The sequence below is a fragment of the Medicago truncatula genome, chromosome 4, assembly GCF_003473485.1.
Source record: "Medicago truncatula cultivar Jemalong A17 chromosome 4, MtrunA17r5.0-ANR, whole genome shotgun sequence".
NCBI lineage: Eukaryota > Viridiplantae > Streptophyta > Magnoliopsida > Fabales > Fabaceae > Medicago > Medicago truncatula.
Genome location: NC_053045.1, coordinates 30,059,885 through 30,081,064, shown reverse-complemented (window position 1 = coordinate 30,081,064; position 21,180 = coordinate 30,059,885). Strand labels below are relative to the sequence as shown.

Sequence of the window (21,180 nt, the reverse complement as noted above, 5' to 3'; positions counted from 1 at the left end):
ATGATGTGTCTAGCACATGTGAATGACAACCATTTTATGATAATATATTTAAAAGATGATTGTCCAATTGCTGCCACTTCCATGCTACGGGGACAACACCAACGAGATGACTCAAAGTCATCAAATGCTAGATATTTCCATAGGATGATTTATAATGAACTAAGTTGGGCGGTGGATAATGAGATAATAAGATATGATGATTTATTCATTGTTGAAAACATTGAGCCTCAAGAATAGGTTGCTGATGATAAGAAGGTTGGAGATACATTTGAGATTAAAGATGAAAAAACCTTTGACTTAATGATTCTATCATAGATCTTATGGCAGATTAGTTGAAATGTATATCACAATTATTTTTTTATATAAATATTTATAATGTTTTTTTTTGATATAATTATATATGTGTATGTTAGTTAGTATAAATTCACTTTCTTTGATATAATCATATATAACAAAGTTTTGTTAAATGTATAAAGACTCAAAATCATTTCAAACAAAAACAATCCATAATATTTTTTATTTTATTTTATATAATTTGAATAAATAATATTTTCGGAGAAAAATAGGCGCGTGAAATGATAATAGAGTGGAAAAGAAATGGAGTAATATTTTCTAGGGTCAAGAGGGTAATTCTAGGATCGGAGTCCAACAATAGCCCAAGTCTGTAGAAGCGCCTTTGTGAGATACGACGTCGTGGAAGAGCGAAGCGTTTTCCAGAAGCAAATAGGGAACATTCATTGTTCCGAAAAAATCAACACGAAACGATGATTAGCATTCTCACACAGGTAATTTCAATTTACGATTCTCTTTCAGTGATTTGTGAATTTTGATTTGTTGAAATGGTTTCAGGAGCGGTTATTGGGAGCTTCATTGGGTGTGATATTGACGAGTGCCGTTGTTTGGGATCAACGTAGATACATCTATGGTTCTATTTCCGATTCTCAATCTCACTCTCAGGTTCAACCTTTTTTTTTTTTTTTTCTGGCTTTCTAATGTTGTTTTTTTCTATATTATTTTTGAAAAATAGAAGAATTTGTTGTTTTGGTATTTGGTAATACGTTGATTGGGAATGATTTTGAGTGTGAGAGGGAAATTAAGTTGTTCGTGTTTGGATTCTCTTATTTGATTTGAGCTTGTATCTACTAGTACAAGTTCTTGTGACATGTTGATAAGCTGTTTTGTTTTCAGCTTATTTTCATAAGTTCTCAACTGTAGTTTATTAAAACAAATTTTATTGGTTTGTAGATAAAGTGACAAATACCACATGAAACACATACACAAATGGAAGATTTCGGGTATGAGCCCACGACACTACGGATATCCCCAACCTAACAAATTCTGCATTTTTCCAGTTGAGCTAGGATTTATGGATTTATGAAAACAGATTTAGCTTAAATGAAAATAATTTGACTTTATTTTAGAAAAGATGGTGGAAACTCGGCTTAGGTAGTTTGGACATGCATAGAGAAGACATGTAGATTCTTTAGTAAGGAGAATAGATTAGATGGAGGGTAGTGAAATCACCAGAGGTCGAGGAAGACCCGTAAAACTATAAGAGAAACTATTCAAGAAAGATCTAGAGATGAATGAGTTGGATAGAGATATGATATATGATAGATCCCACTTTATTTCATCATTTGGTCCATGTCGCCGACTCCACTTAGTGGGATAAGGCTTTTGATTGTTGTTGTATTTTGTCGCATGTTATAGATTAGTTTATACATATGCACTTGTATGGTAAACTTTTATACTATTAACATTTAGTTAAGTTGTTTATCCAAACAAAGCTTTTGTCTTTGTGCACGATCTAAAGTTTTCTAAGGCTGGATTATAATGAATTGTAAGGTGAAGGGCAGATAATTGAGTTTGTTCTTGAATGAAGCTGCCACTTATGTTATATGCATTGAAAAATAGCATAATTTGTTTTTATAGGTGGCTGAACATACAATTATACTGGAAATAGATGAATGCCAAATATGGATTTGTTTCTAACTTATAGGAGTTTTAAAACTGAAATAAGCATTTAGTTGTCTTGTGCGTGCAGCTCAGTTGGTAGGTGATAAAGACACTAATAGTCGGTGTGCGGGTTCGGACCTGCATTCACTGCATTCCTGATACTCATTTCCCCATATGTGGCCATTGAGTCAGCCTTTGACTAATAATAGAAGAAATAAGCATTTAGCATCTAAATAAGTTGATAAGTGTTAATGAAGAAGCCAAATGAGAGACCGTTTTAAAACTTGAGGTGCAGAAGTGTTATGGAAAAGTTTATCCTAACTAGCACAAAGCCACAAACCTTTGAAGCACTGACGCTGACACAAACATGAAGAGTGTGTGGGGCTGTGGGCACAACATGTGACACATAGGCACCTATAATTTGCAAATGTAGAAGTGATTGAATGTAACCACATGCGTTAGAGTTGTGTTGGTCACTGAAACATGTCAAACACCGAATGCACCTTGAAGAGTGCCGAAGTTGCATAGGCTCAACACCTAACTTAATACTCCTTTCTTTCAATAACTTTGAATGTCAATGTGTTCCATTGATATTATATTTTCGGAGTCCACAGGCTTGAGTAACTTTGCATTTGAAATACTGGGCATTCATTCTATCAGCATCATCACTCACCACTGTCTTACGAATTTCATGTTTAATTGTTACTTTTAGATTCTGACCTTTCGCTGTCATGTTTCACCAGGTTAGAGAACCCATATTTGGGAAGAAATCACGCTCTGAATTTGCACATTCATGGAACAAAACTGTGGATCAGACATTTGGACCTTTGATAAAGTCTCTCAGCTCTCGTGGATGGTAGAAATGTTGTTATGAATTTTTGTGTGATTGTGATATCAGAACATGCAGTAATTTTCATTTTTAATTAACTTCACATGCTAAATTGTTTGTCGAACGGTTGTGTGCACCAGCCGTGCTTACAGATGTAATGTTGTCTGCACCACTCATATGTACTTTCAATATATGCATCAAAATACCTGATTTTTCTTCCTTAAAGCTCTACCGAACTCTGAATGTTAGTACTATTGTTACTTGTTGTCAATAAAAACCAATAAATGATTCACTCGTCAGCATTGTACTAATATATGATTCTTTAGCTTTGGAGTTTTAGCAGTTCCGAGGTTCAAGTTGTAGAGGGAAAGCTACGTTATGAATAAAGCATTATTTTTGAAATTGCGTAGAAATTGACCACTTAGGAGAATAGATAAAATATAGGGCACTTCAATATTGTCTTACGTTTTGTTTCAAATAACTATCAATTAGAAACAATTTCCTTTTACCAACGAGAGTTTGGTATAGTGGAAGGGACTAGACTTCCACAGCGTGGCAAATCAAAGTCGAATCCCAACTAAAAGTGGTGTCTGCATTTAGTGTCTGACATTGTCTCGAATAGGATTATCTGCGGTTAAGGAACCTACGGGAAACAAAGAAAAAGAAACATTTCTCTTTTGAAATTCAATTATTGAAAGGCAAATTCTACAATACGTAAACTTATAGGTGGTGTACGGTGTGCCACAAGATTTTATCATTGTATCTACAAGCTCTTCCTTTTGAACAAGCAGAAATAGAGTTCAGATCCCTTTGAGTTGCAGATTTTCTGCATTCTAAATGTCAGCCACATCGATAAACATTGGGTCGAGACTCGAGATTGAAAAGTGCAATTTTAAACTTAGTTTCTTTAGTTTTTAAACAAAACACAACTGTTTGAAATCTATACCGTCCAATATCAATCCAATGGCCACTGGTATGGCTGGCTGCGTTATTGCTAGAACCTGTGACTGCATCGAATCCAAATTCACAGATAGCAAATGACCAGGAGTTTTTTACACCCATGCGCTATGGTAACTCCCTCTTTCTGATCTGGAACCTTAATTGGGCTTGTGTACTTGGGGATGAACCCTTAGCGCTTTCCCCGTGTGTAGATCAGCCAACATTGCAAGCAAGGCTGACAAGTAGTTTCTTCTCCAGAAACTACCTGTGAATGTGCTTAATGCATGGATTCAACTGATTCCCTTGAAATTTCATCTGTGTCAAAATTATTAATTTGATACACGAATATGTGTGCGTGCGTAACAGTGTCTCAAGTAGGCTGTCATAAAACAATCTAAAGTGAGGCTCTGATGTTTTTTATTTTTTGTATTCTTTTTTGCAGCAAAATACAAGGTAAGATTAAACATGTTATGAATTCCTCAATCAAAATCAATTCCGACTACCACAAAATCGAACACAGATTATAACGATAAATACATTACAATCAGTCAATAAAGGACTGATTTTCAGACACAATAATATCTAACACATCCTATCCAATTACTTAAAAAGGAAAAAATAAAAACTCTTAAAGCTAATCAAGTCTTTAGCAAACTTTATTTTCCAATGGCAATGAGTGGACAAAGTGTTTGTTTAGTATCACAGTGGGTTTGACGAAATCATAGTGACATTTTGATTTTGTTAAATGCATTAAAGCATAGTTTTTGTCAAAATCACAATGACATACATGATTCTACCATATTCACCATCATTCCCAACGTTCACTAAGCCAAAGACTTCAACCGCGCAATCAGATCTGTGATGAATTTGTTCTGAATTTTCTTATCCAATAGAAACTCCCTCCATTTCATATGATTTTCTCTTATCTGTTTCCCTGGCTCTTTATCAACTTCCACCATAACAGTTTTCACAGCCTCAAACAATCCCTCTTTCTCAAAAAATCCATCTTCATCTTTCCTATTCACCTCTACCCCAGCCTTCAAATCATCAGCAATGAGTTTAGAATTTAAAAACTGATCACCCTTGAAAGGTAGCAACACCAACTGACAATCATTAACTATAGCTTCTATCACAGAACTAAAACCAGCATGACACACATAACACCCAACACTTGAGTGCTTCAATACAAGTTGTTGTTGCAGCTAACCACTATGCACAATTCCCCTATTCTTCACTCTTTCTAAGAACCCTTTTGGTAATGCTCTCTCCAACTCAGATTCAGCATTGAGATTTGATGGAAAATTTAAGACTAAAATGAAGGGTAAATTTGTTAGTTCTAACCCAATTGCTAGTTCATTGATTTGATCGTCACTTAGAAATGTTTCACTACCGAAGGAACACAATATCACTGACTTGGTTGGGAAATTATCTAACCATTTTGTCCATTTTTCCTCAAGCACGTCCATTGATGGCTCTGGAACAAGTACTCCAGAAAAAAGAATCGGTTTTTCAAATTGGTTTTGTAAATAATCTAGATAAGGACCTTCCATTTCCTTACAACTTTTGAACACTATTAGTGAGCTTTCACTAAAGTTTTGCATGACTTTATGAAAGTTAAATCTTTGGAAGAGTGCTATGAAGATATTTTTGGCTTGGAAGGTTTGAAGGGAAAGCTTGGAATTTGGAAAATACCCAAGTGGGGGATTTTTAAAGTCCTCATAAGTGATGTCTCTTCCTTTAGTATCATCAAGTCTTGAAGATGGACATAAGTAAGAAGCTGAAATGGCTGAGTAGACCGAGAAGTAAACAGATTTTATGCCAAGTTCAGAAGCTATTTCTGGGATCCAACTTGTTGCAATGTCAAAGAAAATAAAATTAGGTTTAAGTTCAAACAAAATGGTTTTTACATGATCTTGCATTGAGTCTATTGCTTGAATGAGTGTGCCAAACATGCCTGAGTGCAAATTAGAAGTGTTACTTGGTAAGTTATCTGAGACGTGAAGGGGAATGATATGGATTGAAGGGTTGAGATTGAAAGTTGATTTGATTTTTGGAATGTTAGCTGAAGGTGACAAGAATGAGATGTGAATTCCATGAGAGAATAACTTGTTGGATAATTGCACAAATGGACTAATGTGACCAAATGCTAGGAAGGGAAACATAGCTACATGAATCTCACTGTTGATTATCCTTTCACCACTCATCTTTGCCTAATTTATTATCACTTTGTGTTGTTTCTAAGAATGGTCTTACCAAGATGGTGGCCAACGGTTCTCTTATAAACATAAAAATGCACCGTTGTTGGTTAAGTATTCTTCGTAACGCTTATATTTTAAGTTATTTAATTGTAGTTTTTAGATCTTAAATAACTTACATTTTTAAGATCTAAAATACTTTAAATTGTTATGGTTAAATAACTTAAATGCTTAATTGATACGGAAAAAACTTAAGGATCGACTTCTTACAATTAACTAACACAAAAGATTTAAGTGGTACGAAAAAAACTTAAATGATCAATTTATTACGATTAAATAACTTAAAGGACCTTGTAAAAAAAATAAAAAATAACCTAAAAGGACCTTGTGTAATTTAGCGTAAACATTAATATTTGTTTTTTTATTGATTTTTATTTGTACCTATTTGTTTTGACCCCTCACTGATTGATTTTTATTTGTACGTATTTGTTTTGACCCCTCACACCTCACCGATGTTGGTAGATGTAGATACAACATTCATGAATGGCCTACTTGGCTGTTGTTGATGTGATGCATTAGAGCAATGTGTATTTGTTAATATCGAATAAAGAATCTACCGTGGGTTTGCAAGCTACCACGTGAATCACATTTATTTTTATGTGGCTGCAAGAAAGAGGAGAAGAGATAGAGTGAAGATGCTGCTGTGCGTGAAGATCTTAGGCTAAAATTGTAATTTTTCGAAGTTGAAATAAAGAAGGATTTCATCTAAGATGGACAATGAGCCGAACCAATTTGAATTGAGTTTAATATTCTGTTTGACAATTAATTTGTTGAATTGGATTAATGATTCAAATAAGTTAAAATCAAGTTCATTAACATGAGTTGAACTTGAACTAAAATTGTAATTTTTCGAAGTTGAAATAAAGAAGGATTTCATCTAAGACGGACAATGAGCCGAACCAATTTGAATTGAGTTTAATATTCTGTTTGACAATTAATTTGTTGAATTGGATTAATGATTCAAATAAGTTAAAATCAAGTTCATTAACATGAGTTGAACTTGAACTATATTTTTCAACTCATATCTTTGAATTGACTCGTTTATCTTTATATAACTACATGCCCCGCCTATTTACATTTAAAAAAAAATGAAATGTATTAACCAAACAAGTACTTCCAATATAAGAAGTGTCACAAAAAGATTTGGCAAGATGACCTGTAATAGCACATGAAATTACTGTTACAAAACTTAACCGATTTGTAACAAATGACCAAATTTCCCTAAAAAATACACATTTGATAAATAAGTGATCCACATCTTCATTTACTCTACAACCTCCCATGCATATTTGATCATTATCTTCAAGCACCCCTTGCCTATACAAATTATCTTTAGTCGGAATATGGTTGAGAAGCAAACGGCAAGCGAAAAGTTGAACTTTTAGAGGAACCTCTTTAAACCTAAGAATGTTAGTAGTAAGTGGTAAATTATTGTAATTTCTTGTTGCCAATAATTGATAAGCATTACTTACAGTGAAGGAGTTTGACAGATGTATTTGGCAAACCCACCTATCCTCCAAACCATTCTAGATAACAAATCCTTAGACTCCCTTATCTGTTCTTCCTCCAGAGCCAACAAACCTCCTCCTTCTCCATTTTCAAGCCCCACCTACACCCCAACCTAACCAAAACATTTCTGCCACTATTGCCAATTTGTTCTCAGATAACTCATACAACCTTCTAAATACATCAAACGACTCTCCTTCCATCCAAAGATTCCTCCAAAATAGAGTGGAAGATCCATATGTCATCAACTAACTAGCTTCCCACCCCCAAACCTACTCCCTCTTGAATCAAATTTAAGTTTTGCCACCAGACTGAACATACTCCCTATCTATAATAAACCCACCCCTCCTCACCATAACGAGTTGCTAACACTATACACTATCTCCCTCCTCCAAAACTATTTACCAATTATAGACAAATTAAACTCCTTCGATCTCCTAACCTCCAATCATAGTCTTGACAGTTCGTTCCATTTCAAAGTCAAATAATGAGGTACCTGAATTTGCACTTCACATAAAACAAACTAACTACTTTTCAACAACACTGCACACAATAGATAGATAAAAGAGACATCTATTAAATATTTTTTTATTTTTAATTATAATAAAAATAAAGCAAAAATAGAAACAAAAATTAAAGTAACAAGTAAATATTTTTTATTTTCTTAATTATTTGACACGAAAATAAATGACAAGAATAAAATAAAATTAAAACTTTTTTTAGAATTTTTAGAATATGTGAATCAAAAATAAATAAAAACAAACAAGAAAAAAATAAGTAAAGTGAATTGCCTTTTTTTTAAAAGATCAACAATCTCTTGAAACGACACTAAAACTTTGTGACAAATTCGGCAAGTGCTCCAAACTATTCCAAACAATAAAGTAGTAAGTTATGTGTCCATATAAATTGTTGTTTTCTACTTTGACAATTGACTAAATTTATGAATAAAAACAGTAAATGGGGGGATTTGCAAGAGTAGTTTGTTGAACAATTAAATTAAATTAACGGTTAAACAATATGACGATGGCGGTTAGGATTCTTTAAATCCGCTCTTTCTTCACAATGTGTTAATTAAGTTCCTAATACCAATTATTATCAGAGGTTTATGTTTACGACACTTAGCTAAGTAACTCCCTAAGTCTCATTGAATTATAGTTGCACTTGTTATCATTTAGATCCCGCTATTCGACCTAAAGCTAATATGACGATGGGGATTTCTGGAAATATGATAGTAGGAAAAATATATTCCTATGTTTGTTTCAAATTTTTAAAATTTTATTCCGGAGAATAGAAGTTTCCTAGGAATGTTGTTTTATTCCTAAGAAAATTGCGAGGAATACAGTTCCAATAAAGGTGGGAATAAAATCATTAATTACTATCCATAAATATCATTTTATTAGTCATTCCTAAGAATACTTTAGATACTGACCAAACACATTTTTCGGAAAACCCGGAAATAAAATTTCCATCTTGTAGGAAAATTATTCCAAGGATTATATTTTGTAAACTTGAAACAAACGTCCCCTTAACATTTGGAATATTCCATTCAAAGTTGAATTATGAAAAACATTAAGAACAAAAGAAAGGAGGTTGAAGAACGCTCATCTGAGTTACTCCCCTTTATTCTCTGAAGCGTCCTCTTCTGAGTGAATGATTTTGGATGAAGAGAGGCTCTTAAATAGACTTTTTTCAGACTGGGTTTTCCCTGGGCGCATGGACATTTCCCCCGGCAGCACAACATAAAATCAACAACATCTGTTTTTTCAAGGATCAGATTGCGCGGCACGGCTGGCCCTAATGCGCTGAATTCATGGAGTAGGGAGCTGGGTGTTGGAAAAGGATTATAGTGAGAAGGATAGTTTTTCTCTTTCTTACAAATTTCGAACTGAAGAAGGCATTTGTGAAGGAATTCTATTATTCCAATATGAAATTTGTACTCACATTGAATTAATAGTAATTTTATTTTCTAGTAATGTTAATCACACAGACACAGTTGCTGCTATATATGTGTCTGTCTGTCTTGGATGCTTAGTTATATATGCATCAAAAATACCTGATTTTCCTTCCTTAGAACTCAACTGATCCCTAAATGTTAGAAATTACTATTGTTACATGTTGTCAGCATTATACTAATACATGATGATTCTTTAGCTTTGGAGTTTTAGCAGTTCTGAGGTTCTCGTTGTAGAGGGAAAAGCTACGTTATGAATAAAGCATTAGTTTAGAATTTGCATAGAAATTGACCACTTTGGAGAATGGATAAAATATAAGGCACTTCAATACTGTCTTATGTTTTGGTTCAAATATAGGAACAAGAAGACTTCCATAGCGTGATGAATCAAAGTTGAATCATTCTAAAAGTGATGTCCACATTTAATGTTTGACATTGTCTCGAATAGGATTATCTCCGGTTAAGGAACCTATGAGAAACAAAGAAAAATACACATTTCTCTTTTGAAATTCAATTATCGAAAGGTGTATACATTAATATGCCAACTTTATAGGTGGTGTACTGTGTACCGCAAGATTTTATCGTTGTATATACAAGTTCTTCCTTTTGGACAGGCAGATAGAGAATTCAGATCCCTTTGAGTTGCAAGTTTTCTGCATTCACAATGTCCGCCACATCGATAAACATTGGGTCGGAGGTTGAAAAGTGCAGTATTAAACTTAGTTTTTAAACAATATCACAACCGTTTGAAATCTACACCGTCCAATATCGATCCAATAGCCACTGATGTTACTGGCTACGTTAATGCTATAACTATCTGGAACCTTAATAGGGCTTGCTCCTTCTTGTGTACTTTGGAATGAAGCCTTACCTTTCACCATATGTAAATCAGCCAACATGCAAGCAAGGCTGACAAGTAGTTTCTTCTCCAGAGATAGATACCTCTGAAATCCATGCTAAGCAAGCTCGTAAATGTGCTCAATGCATGGATTCAACTAATTCCCTTGAAATTCCATCCGTGTCAAAATTAATAATTTGATACACGAATATGTGTGTGTGCGTAACACAGTGTCTCAAGTAGGCAGTCAAAAAACAATCTAAAGTGAGGCTCTGATGATTTTTACATTCTGTATTTTCTTTCGCAGCAAAATACAAGGTAAAATTAAACAACATGTTATGAATTCCTCAATCAAAATCAATTCCAACTGCCATAAAAACAAACAGACATTATAATCAGTCAATGACGGACTGATTTTCAAACACGATAATATCTAACACATCCAATTACTTAAAAGGGAAAAATAAAAACTAGTAAAAGCTAATCAAGTCTTCAGCATACTTTATTTTCCAAGGGCGGGGAGTGGATAAAGTGTATGTTTAGTATCACAGCGAGTTTGGCAAAATCATAATGACATTTTGATTTTGTTAAAAGAGCGTAGTTTTTATCAAAATCACAATGACATACATGATTCTACCAAATTCACCGTCATTACTAAACCAAAGACTTCAACTGGGCAACCAAATCTGTGATGAATTTGTTCTGAATTTCCTTATCCAATAGAAATTCCCTCCATTTCATATGATTTTCTCTTATCTGTTTCCCCGGCTCTTTATCAACTTCCACCATAACCCCTTTCACAGCCTCCAATATTCCCTCTTTCTCAAAAAATCCATCTTCATCATTCCTTTTCACCTCTATCCCTGCTTTCAAATCATCAGCAATGAGCATAGAATTGTAAAACTGGTCACCCTTTAAAGGTAACAACACTAACTGACAATCATTAACTATAGCTTCTATCACAGAACTTAAACCAGCATGACACACATAACACCCAACACTTGAGTGCTTCAAAACAAGTTGCTGTTGGAACCAACCACTATGCACAATTCCTGTATTCTTCACTCTTTCTAAGAACCCTTTCGGTAATGCTCTTTCTAACTCAGATTCAGCATTGAGATTTGATGGAAAATTTAAGACAAAAATGAAGGGTAAATTTGTTAGTTCCAACCCAATTGCTAGTTCATTGATTTGATCATCACTTAGAAATGTTTCACTACCAAAGGAACACAATATCACTGACTTGGTTGGGAAGTTATCTAACCATTTTGTCCATTTGTCCTCAAGCACGTCCATTGATGGCTCTGGAACAAGTACACCAGAAAAAACGATCGCTTTTTCAAATTGGTTTTGTAAATAATCTAGATAAGAACCTTCTATTTCCTTGCAACTCTTGAACAATATTAGTGAGCATTCACTAAGGCTCTGTATGAATCTATCAGAAACCGTAGGACTGTCACCAGATTTTGTGTAGAGCATCATGAAGTTTATTCTGGCTTGGAAGGTTTGAAGGGTACGTTTGGAATTATGAATAATCCCAACTGGAGGATTTTTAAAGTCCTCATAAGTGACGTCTCTTCCTTTTGAAATTCGAGAAATGTAAGAATGACAAATGGCAGAATAGACAGAAAAGTGAACAGATTTTATGCCAAGTTCAGAAGCTATTTTTGGGAGCCAATTTTGTGCAAAGTCAAAGAAAACAAAATGTGGTTTAAGCTTCAATAAAATGGTTTTTACTTGATCTTGCATTAAGTCTAGTGTCTCAAAGAATGCGCCAACCATGTCAGGGTGCAATTCGGCAGTGTTACTTGGTAAGTTATCCGAGAAGTGAAGGGGAATGATTTGGATTGCAGGGTTGAGATTGAAAGTTGATTTGATTTTTGGAATATTAGATGAAGGTGACAAGAATGAAATGTGAATTCCATGAGAGAATAACTTGTTGGATAGTTGCACAAACGGACTAATGTGACCGAATGCAAGGAAGGGAAACATAACTACATGAATCTCACTGTTGATTATCCTTTCACTACTCATCTTTGCCTAATTTATTATGAGTTTGTGTTGTTTCTAAGAATGGTCTAACAAGAATGGTGGCCAAGGATGCTGTTATAAACATAAAAATTACCTTTTTTACAATAGTAATAGTAGATATAGAAATATATGATTGCATTTAAACAATGTGGGTCTACACATTAATGGACTTGCTTCTGAGTTCTGTCACTCTCAAAGCCTTTATTTCCTTTATCTAGAAAACGATAAAATTAGAACAAAATATAATATAAAACTAACTTGAGTTATATTTTTAACGCCATTTTATTATGTAAAAATAAAATATATGATCTTTCATTAAAATTTTATAGCTCTTATATAAACTCTCTTCTCTTTTCTTTTTATTTTTATTTGTATGTATTTGTTTTGGCCCCTCACTTATGTTGGTAGATATAGATCTGCATATATTCATAAATGTGATGCATTGTGTATTTTGTTAATATCGAACAAGGAACCTACCGTGTGTTTGCAAGCTACCACGTGAATCACATTTATTTTTATGTGGCTGCAACTGCTAGACAAAGAAAGTGGAGAAGAGATAGAGTAAGGATGCTTGAGCCATCTATTTTTAATACTTTCCATTGAATTTTAAATATAAAGCTACAAATTTTTACTTAGAAAAGTAATATGAACATATGTAATATCTAGGAAATGTTGAGAGAGAGTACTGTAAAAATTTCGAAATTTTGAAGACGCTGCGCGAAAGAAGAGACGGAGAAATTTGATAGACAAAGAAGTTCAAGCCAATGGCAAGTGGATGTACAAGACAAAGAAGAACATCAAAGGAAAATTTGAAGGATACAAGGAGAGACTAGTTGTAAATGGCTACAACAAAAGGTCGATTACGATAAAGTGTTTATCCCAAGTCACTCGTTTGGATACCATAAAGCTCAAAATTTGTCTAGCATCTCAACACAAGCTAAGAATTCATCAGATAAACGGATTAATTTTCAAACCGCGTCTCGAACTATGGTCGAGTTGACTCGATTTATTGTCGGTCCTAAGATCTTCACAAACAGTATGTGCTTATTTCATATGTGCAAATAAGATTCACATAATTCAGCTACTTTTCAGCAAGCTAAGATCTTGTTAACACAAGAAACAAAAAAATGTATGATGTTATTAGATTTGGGACACATTTGGCATGACAAGTACACTTGATTTAAACAAGTTCAATGCGATAGTATAAAGTCTCCCATTCCCAACACAAACAACAAGCTTCATAAAAACTTTAAACGATCACATACTACAATTTCTTATGAACTTGTCATTCATAGATCATTTACAAAGTTCTCTCATGAAGGGGAGCATCATATATACATATTAAACAAATAGTAGTGTTTAAGATGTAACAGTGGACCAAATGTATATATTGCATTTCGATATATATTCCATTCGGCATGAAATGAGTTCAGTGACTATGGCTTGACCAATTTATTGGACAGTTTCATCGGTCCCTTGTTTATTCGTTGCATCAGTTTTGAAGCCACAAAGCCATAACACAGCAAGCTGTTTTTTTGTTTTGTTTTGAGATATCATGTTTGATGCTAATTTGACTTTTATGAGCTATTTATTTTTATTTTTAAGCTTTTATGATTATCTTATTTACATTGCATAAATGACATTTGAAGCCAGTGTCATCAAATAGCAACTATATTACTTTTAAAAATGGTTTAGATATTTGCTTGGTTAGAGTTTCTAGTACTAAATTGATTTGTGGTCATTGATTTTTGCTTAGCTATACCAATGCTTCTGGAATTGGTTTTGATTGAATTTATTTTAAGATTTTTCTTAGGTGAATAGGGGATCATAAGGCTGGTTGTGACAGTCCCTGATTTTTTTTTCATCTATTGTGTTCATTCGATTTGAAAATTTTCAATTGTTTCATCACCTTATGCATAGTTCTAAATTTGTAAGTTCTTCATCTTCTTGTTATTTGAAAAGTTACAGGTATTTAGTGAAAAAGTTGAAGCTGATGCTTGTTAAGTGTTTGAGGGGTAACCTTGGCGCAACTGGTAAAGTTGTTGTCATGTGACCGGGTTCAAGTCCTGGAAACAGCCTCTTGTATAAAAAATAAGTTAAATCTTTGGAAGAGTGCTATGAAGATATTTTTGGCTTGGAAGGTTTGAAGGGAAAGCTTGGAATTTGGAAAATACCCAAGTGGGGGATTTTTAAAGTCCTCATAAGTGATGTCTCTTCCTTTAGTATCATCAAGTCTTGAAGATGGACATAAGTAAGAAGCTGAAATGGCTGAGTAGACCGAGAAGTAAACAGATTTTATGCCAAGTTCAGAAGCTATTTCTGGGATCCAACTTGTTGCAATGTCAAAGAAAATAAAATTAGGTTTAAGTTCAAACAAAATGGTTTTTACATGATCTTGCATTGAGTCTATTGCTTGAATGAGTGTGCCAAACATGCCTGAGTGCAAATTAGAAGTGTTACTTGGTAAGTTATCTGAGACGTGAAGGGGAATGATATGGATTGAAGGGTTGAGATTGAAAGTTGATTTGATTTTTGGAATGTTAGCTGAAGGTGACAAGAATGAGATGTGAATTCCATGAGAGAATAACTTGTTGGATAATTGCACAAATGGACTAATGTGACCAAATGCTAGGAAGGGAAACATAGCTACATGAATCTCACTGTTGATTATCCTTTCACCACTCATCTTTGCCTAATTTATTATCACTTTGTGTTGTTTCTAAGAATGGTCTTACCAAGATGGTGGCCAACGGTTCTCTTATAAACATAAAAATGCACCGTTGTTGGTTAAGTATTCTTCGTAACGCTTATATTTTAAGTTATTTAATTGTAGTTTTTAGATCTTAAATAACTTACATTTTTAAGATCTAAAATACTTTAAATTGTTATGGTTAAATAACTTAAATGCTTAATTGATACGGAAAAAACTTAAGGATCGACTTCTTACAATTAACTAACACAAAAGATTTAAGTGGTACGAAAAAAACTTAAATGATCAATTTATTACGATTAAATAACTTAAAGGACCTTGTAAAAAAAATAAAAAATAACCTAAAAGGACCTTGTGTAATTTAGCGTAAACATTAATATTTGTTTTTTTATTGATTTTTATTTGTACCTATTTGTTTTGACCCCTCACTGATTGATTTTTATTTGTACGTATTTGTTTTGACCCCTCACACCTCACCGATGTTGGTAGATGTAGATACAACATTCATGAATGGCCTACTTGGCTGTTGTTGATGTGATGCATTAGAGCAATGTGTATTTGTTAATATCGAATAAAGAATCTACCGTGGGTTTGCAAGCTACCACGTGAATCACATTTATTTTTATGTGGCTGCAAGAAAGAGGAGAAGAGATAGAGTGAAGATGCTGCTGTGCGTGAAGATCTTAGGCTAAAATTGTAATTTTTCGAAGTTGAAATAAAGAAGGATTTCATCTAAGATGGACAATGAGCCGAACCAATTTGAATTGAGTTTAATATTCTGTTTGACAATTAATTTGTTGAATTGGATTAATGATTCAAATAAGTTAAAATCAAGTTCATTAACATGAGTTGAACTTGAACTATATTTTTCAACTCATATCTTTGAATTGACTCGTTTATCTTTATATAACTACATGCCCCGCCTATTTGACTTTATTTTAGAAAAGATGGTGGAAACTCGGCTTAGGTAGTTTGGACATGCACAAAGAAGACATGTAGATTCTTTAGTAAGGAGAATAGATTAGATGGAGGTAGTGAAATCACCAGAGGTCGAGGAAGACCCGTAAAACTATAAGAGAAACTATTCAAGAAAGATCTAGAGATGAATGAGTTGGATAGAGATATGATATATGATAGATCCCACTTTATTTCATCATTTGGTCCATGTCGCCGACTCCACTTAGTGGGATAAGGCTTTTGATTGTTGTTGTATTTTGTCGCATGTTATAGATTAGTTTATACATATGCACTTGTATGGTAAACTTTTATACTATTAACATTTAGTTAAGTTGTTTATCCAAACAAAGCTTTTGTCTTTGTGCACGATCTAAAGTTTTCTAAGGCTGGATTATAATGAATTGTAAGGTGAAGGGCAGATAATTGAGTTTGTTCTTGAATGAAGCTGCCACTTATGTTATATGCATTGAAAAATAGCATAATTTGTTTTTATAGGTGGCTGAACATACAATTATACTGGAAATAGATGAATGCCAAATATGGATTTGTTTCTAACTTATAGGAGTTTTAAAACTGAAATAAGCATTTAGTTGTCTTGTGCGTGCAGCTCAGTTGGTAGGTGATAAAGACACTAATAGTCGGTGTGCGGGTTCGGACCTGCATTCACTGCATTCCTGATACTCATTTCCCCATATGTGGCCATTGAGTCAGCCTTTGACTAATAATAGAAGAAATAAGCATTTAGCATCTAAATAAGTTGATAAGTGTTAATGAAGAAGCCAAATGAGAGACCGTTTTAAAACTTGAGGTGCAGAAGTGTTATGGAAAAGTTTATCCTAACTAGCACAAAGCCACAAACCTTTGAAGCACTGACGCTGACACAAACATGAAGAGTGTGTGGGGCTGTGGGCACAACATGTGACACATAGGCACCTATAATTTGCAAATGTAGAAGTGATTGAATGTAACCACATGCGTTAGAGTTGTGTTGGTCACTGAAACATGTCAAACACCGAATGCACCTTGAAGAGTGCCGAAGTTGCATAGGCTCAACACCTAACTTAATACTCCTTTCTTTCAATAACTTTGAATGTCAATGTGTTCCATTGATATTATATTTTCGGAGTCCACAGGCTTGAGTAACTTTGCATTTGAAATACTGGGCATTCATTCTATCAGCATCATCACTCACCACTGTCTTACGAATTTCATGTTTAATTGTTACTTTTAGATTCTGACCTTTCGCTGTCATGTTTCACCAGGTTAGAGAACCCATATTTGGGAAGAAATCACGCTCTGAATTTGCACATTCATGGAACAAAACTGTGGATCAGACATTTGGACCTTTGATAAAGTCTCTCAGCTCTCGTGGATGGTAGAAATGTTGTTATGAATTTTTGTGTGATTGTGATATCAGAACATGCAGTAATTTTCATTTTTAATTAACTTCACATGCTAAATTGTTTGTCGAACGGTTGTGTGCACCAGCCGTGCTTACAGATGTAATGTTGTCTGCACCACTCATATGTACTTTCAATATATGCATCAAAATACCTGATTTTTCTTCCTTAAAGCTCTACCGAACTCTGAATGTTAGTACTATTGTTACTTGTTGTCAATAAAAACCAATAAATGATTCACTCGTCAGCATTGTACTAATATATGATTCTTTAGCTTTGGAGTTTTAGCAGTTCCGAGGTTCAAGTTGTAGAGGGAAAGCTACGTTATGAATAAAGCATTATTTTTGAAATTGCGTAGAAATTGACCACTTAGGAGAATAGATAAAATATAGGGCACTTCAATATTGTCTTACGTTTTGTTTCAAATAACTATCAATTAGAAACAATTTCCTTTTACCAACGAGAGTTTGGTATAGTGGAAGGGACTAGACTTCCACAGCGTGGCAAATCAAAGTCGAATCCCAACTAAAAGTGGTGTCTGCATTTAGTGTCTGACATTGTCTCGAATAGGATTATCTGCGGTTAAGGAACCTACGGGAAACAAAGAAAAAGAAACATTTCTCTTTTGAAATTCAATTATTGAAAGGCAAATTCTACAATACGTAAACTTATAGGTGGTGTACGGTGTGCCACAAGATTTTATCATTGTATCTACAAGCTCTTCCTTTTGAACAAGCAGAAATAGAGTTCAGATCCCTTTGAGTTGCAGATTTTCTGCATTCTAAATGTCAGCCACATCGATAAACATTGGGTCGAGACTCGAGATTGAAAAGTGCAATTTTAAACTTAGTTTCTTTAGTTTTTAAACAAAACACAACTGTTTGAAATCTATACCGTCCAATATCAATCCAATGGCCACTGGTATGGCTGGCTGCGTTATTGCTAGAACCTGTGACTGCATCGAATCCAAATTCACAGATAGCAAATGACCAGGAGTTTTTTACACCCATGCGCTATGGTAACTCCCTCTTTCTGATCTGGAACCTTAATTGGGCTTGTGTACTTGGGGATGAACCCTTAGCGCTTTCCCCGTGTGTAGATCAGCCAACATTGCAAGCAAGGCTGACAAGTAGTTTCTTCTCCAGAAACTACCTGTGAATGTGCTTAATGCATGGATTCAACTGATTCCCTTGAAATTTCATCTGTGTCAAAATTATTAATTTGATACACGAATATGTGTGCGTGCGTAACAGTGTCTCAAGTAGGCTGTCATAAAACAATCTAAAGTGAGGCTCTGATGTTTTTTATTTTTTGTATTCTTTTTTGCAGCAAAATACAAGGTAAGATTAAACATGTTATGAATTCCTCAATCAAAATCAATTCCGACTACCACAAAATCGAACACAGATTATAACGATAAATACATTACAATCAGTCAATAAAGGACTGATTTTCAGACACAATAATATCTAACACATCCTATCCAATTACTTAAAAAGGAAAAATAAAAACTCTAAAAACTAATCAAGTCTTTAGCAAACTTTATTTTCCAATGGCAATGAGTGGACAAAGTGTATGTTCAATATCACAGTGGGTTTGACGAAATCATAGTGACATTTTGATTTTGTTAAATGCATTAAAGCATAGTTTTTATCAAAATCACAATGACATACATGATTCTACCATATTCACCATCATTCCCAACGTTCACTAAGCCAAAGACTTCAACCGCGCAATCAGATCTGTGATGAATTTGTTCTGAATTTTCTTATCCAATAGAAACTCCCTCCATTTCATATGATTTTCTCTTATCTGTTTCCCTGGCTCTTTATCAACTTCCACCATAACAGTTTTCACAGCCTCAAACAATCCCTCTTTCTCAAAAAATCCATCTTCATCTTTCCTATTCACCTCTACCCCAGCCTTCAAATCATCAGCAATGAGTTTAGAATTTAAAAACTGATCACCCTTGAAAGGTAGCAACACCAACTGACAATCATTAACTATAGCTTCTATCACAGAACTAAAACCAGCATGACACACATAACACCCAACACTTGAGTGCTTCAATACAAGTTGTTGTTGCAGCCAACCACTATGCACAATTCCCCTATTCTTCACTCTTTCTAAGAACCCTTTTGGTAATGCTCTCTCCAACTCAGATTCAGCATTGAGATTTGATGGAAAATTTAAGACTAAAATGAAGGGTAAATTTGTTAGTTCTAACCCAATTGCTAGTTCATTGATTTGATCGTCACTTAGAAATGTTTCACTACCGAAGGAACACAATATCACTGACTTGGTTGGGAAATTATCTAACCATTTTGTCCATTTTTCCTCAAGCACGTCCATTGATGGCTCTGGAACAAGTACTCCAGAAAAAAGAATCGGTTTTTCAAATTGGTTTTGTAAATAATCTAGATAAGGACCTTCCATTTCCTTACAACTCTTGAACACTATTAGTGAGCTTTCACTAAAGTTTTGCATGACTTTATGAAAGTTAAATCTTTGGAAGAGTGCTATGAAGATATTTTTGGCTTGGAAGGTTTGAAGGGAAAGCTTGGAATTTGGAAAATACCCAAGTGGGGGATTTTTAAAGTCCTCATAAGTGATGTCTCTTCCTTTAGTATCATCAAGTCTTGAAGATGGACATAAGTAAGAAGCTGAAATGGCTGAGTAGACCGAGAAGTAAACAGATTTTATGCCAAGTTCAGAAGCTATTTCTGGGATCCAACTTGTTGCAATGTCAAAGAAAATAAAATTAGGTTTAAGTTCAAACAAAATGGTTTTTACATGATCTTGCATTGAGTCTATTGCTTGAATGAGTGTGCCAAACATGCCTGAGTGCAAATTAGAAGTGTTACTTGGTAAGTTATCTGAGACGTGAAGGGGAATGATATGGATTGAAGGGTTGAGATTGAAAGTTGATTTGATTTTTGGAATGTTAGCTGAAGGTGACAAGAATGAGATGTGAATTCCATGAGAGAATAACTTGTTGGATAATTGCACAAATGGACTAATGTGACCAAATGCTAGGAAGGGAAACATAGCTACATGAATCTCACTGTTGATTATCCTTTCACCACTCATCTTTGCCTAATTTATTATCACTTTGTGTTGTTTCTAAGAATGGTCTTACCAAGATGGTGGCCAACGGTTCTCTTATAAACATAAAAATTACCTTTTTTACAATAGTAATAGTAGATATAGAAATAAATGATTGCATTTAAACAATGGGGGTCTACACATTAATGGACTTGCTTCTGAGTTCTTTCACTCTCAAAGCCTTTATTTCCTTTATCTAGAAAACGATAAAATTAGATACATAATTTAAAAAAAAAAGGACAAATTGGTCCCAACCCAAAATATATTTTAAAACAAGCCGAGCAGAACAAAATATAATATAAAACTAACTTGAGTTATATTTTTAACGCCATTTTATTATGTAAAAATTAAATATATGATCTTTCATTAAAATTTTATAGCGCTTATATAAACTCTCTTCTCTTTTCTTTTTATTGTATTTTCACTTACTAATAAACATTAATATTCGTTTTTTGTTATTTATTTTTATTTGTATGTATTTGTTTTGGCCCCTCACTTATGTTGGTAGATATAGATCTGCATATATTCATAAATGTGATGCATTGTGTATTTTGTTAATATCGAACAAGGAATCTACTGTGTGTTTGCAAGCTACCACGTGAATCACATTTATTTTTATGTGGCTGCAACTGTCAGACAAAGAAAGAGAAGAAGAGGAGATAGAGTGAGGATGCTGCTGTGTGTGAGGATGTTAGGCTAAAAT

At 34.1% G+C, this 21,180-nt stretch overlaps 4 protein-coding genes across 6 annotated transcripts; 1 reads left to right on the top strand and 3 right to left on the bottom strand.

Moving 5' to 3' along the window:
- Window positions 1-602: 602 nt before the first annotated feature.
- On the top strand, window positions 603-3,010 carry LOC25494424 (uncharacterized). Its single transcript, XM_013600564.3, has 3 exons — window positions 603-785; window positions 850-957; window positions 2,700-3,010. Exons 1-3 carry the CDS (start codon window positions 765-767, stop codon window positions 2,814-2,816), a joined length of 246 nt encoding a protein of 81 aa, XP_013456018.1. The 5' UTR covers window positions 603-764; the 3' UTR covers window positions 2,817-3,010.
- A 1,168-nt stretch (window positions 3,011-4,178) lies between these two features.
- On the bottom strand, window positions 4,179-15,055 carry LOC120580305 (UDP-glycosyltransferase 79A6). 3 transcript variants are annotated; one of them, XM_039833966.1, is made up of 2 exons: window positions 14,408-15,055; window positions 4,179-5,344 (listed from the first exon to the last, which is right to left on the bottom strand). In XM_039833966.1, the coding sequence occupies exons 1-2, from the start codon at window positions 14,989-14,991 to the stop codon at window positions 4,927-4,929; spliced, it is 1,002 nt and encodes a 333-aa protein (XP_039689900.1). In that variant the 5' UTR covers window positions 14,992-15,055; the 3' UTR covers window positions 4,179-4,926. The 3 variants fall into 3 exon arrangements, with proteins under 3 accessions (XP_039689900.1, XP_039689901.1, XP_039689899.1); XM_039833967.1 differs by having other exon boundaries at window positions 4,179-5,365; window positions 14,429-15,055; XM_039833965.1 differs by lacking the exon at window positions 14,408-15,055 and having other exon boundaries at window positions 4,179-5,992.
- LOC11407171 (UDP-glycosyltransferase 79A6) lies at window positions 10,618-12,379 on the bottom strand. Its single transcript, XM_024780604.2, has one exon. The coding sequence runs from the start codon at window positions 12,306-12,308 to the stop codon at window positions 10,929-10,931; it is 1,380 nt and encodes a 459-aa protein (XP_024636372.2). The 5' UTR covers window positions 12,309-12,379; the 3' UTR covers window positions 10,618-10,928.
- A 3,658-nt stretch (window positions 15,056-18,713) lies between the features above and the next one.
- On the bottom strand, window positions 18,714-20,525 carry LOC120580013 (UDP-glycosyltransferase 79A6-like). Its single transcript, XM_039832877.1, has one exon. It carries the CDS (start codon window positions 20,460-20,462, stop codon window positions 19,083-19,085), a length of 1,380 nt encoding a protein of 459 aa, XP_039688811.1. The 5' UTR covers window positions 20,463-20,525; the 3' UTR covers window positions 18,714-19,082.
- Between the last annotated feature and the right edge of the window lie 655 nt (window positions 20,526-21,180).

Coding starts and splice junctions, on each gene's coding strand:
- LOC120580013 (XM_039832877.1), bottom strand. CDS start 20,462: ATGAGTGGTGAAAGGATAATCAACAGTGAGATTCATGTAGCTATGTTT.
- LOC25494424 (XM_013600564.3), top strand. CDS start 765: ATGATTAGCATTCTCACACAG. Junction 786..849: donor TGATTAGCATTCTCACACAG/GTAATTTCAATT, acceptor AAATGGTTTCAG/GAGCGGTTATTGGGAGCTTC. Junction 958..2,699: donor ATTCTCAATCTCACTCTCAG/GTTCAACCTTTT, acceptor ATGTTTCACCAG/GTTAGAGAACCCATATTTGG.
- LOC120580305 (XM_039833966.1), bottom strand. CDS start 14,991: ATGAGTGGTGAAAGGATAATCAACAGTGAGATTCATGTAGCTATGTTT. Junction 5,345..14,407: donor TTCATAGCACTCTTCCAAAG/ATTTAACTTATT, acceptor ACTCTTCCAAAG/ATTTAACTTTCATAAAGTCA.
- LOC11407171 (XM_024780604.2), bottom strand. CDS start 12,308: ATGAGTAGTGAAAGGATAATCAACAGTGAGATTCATGTAGTTATGTTT.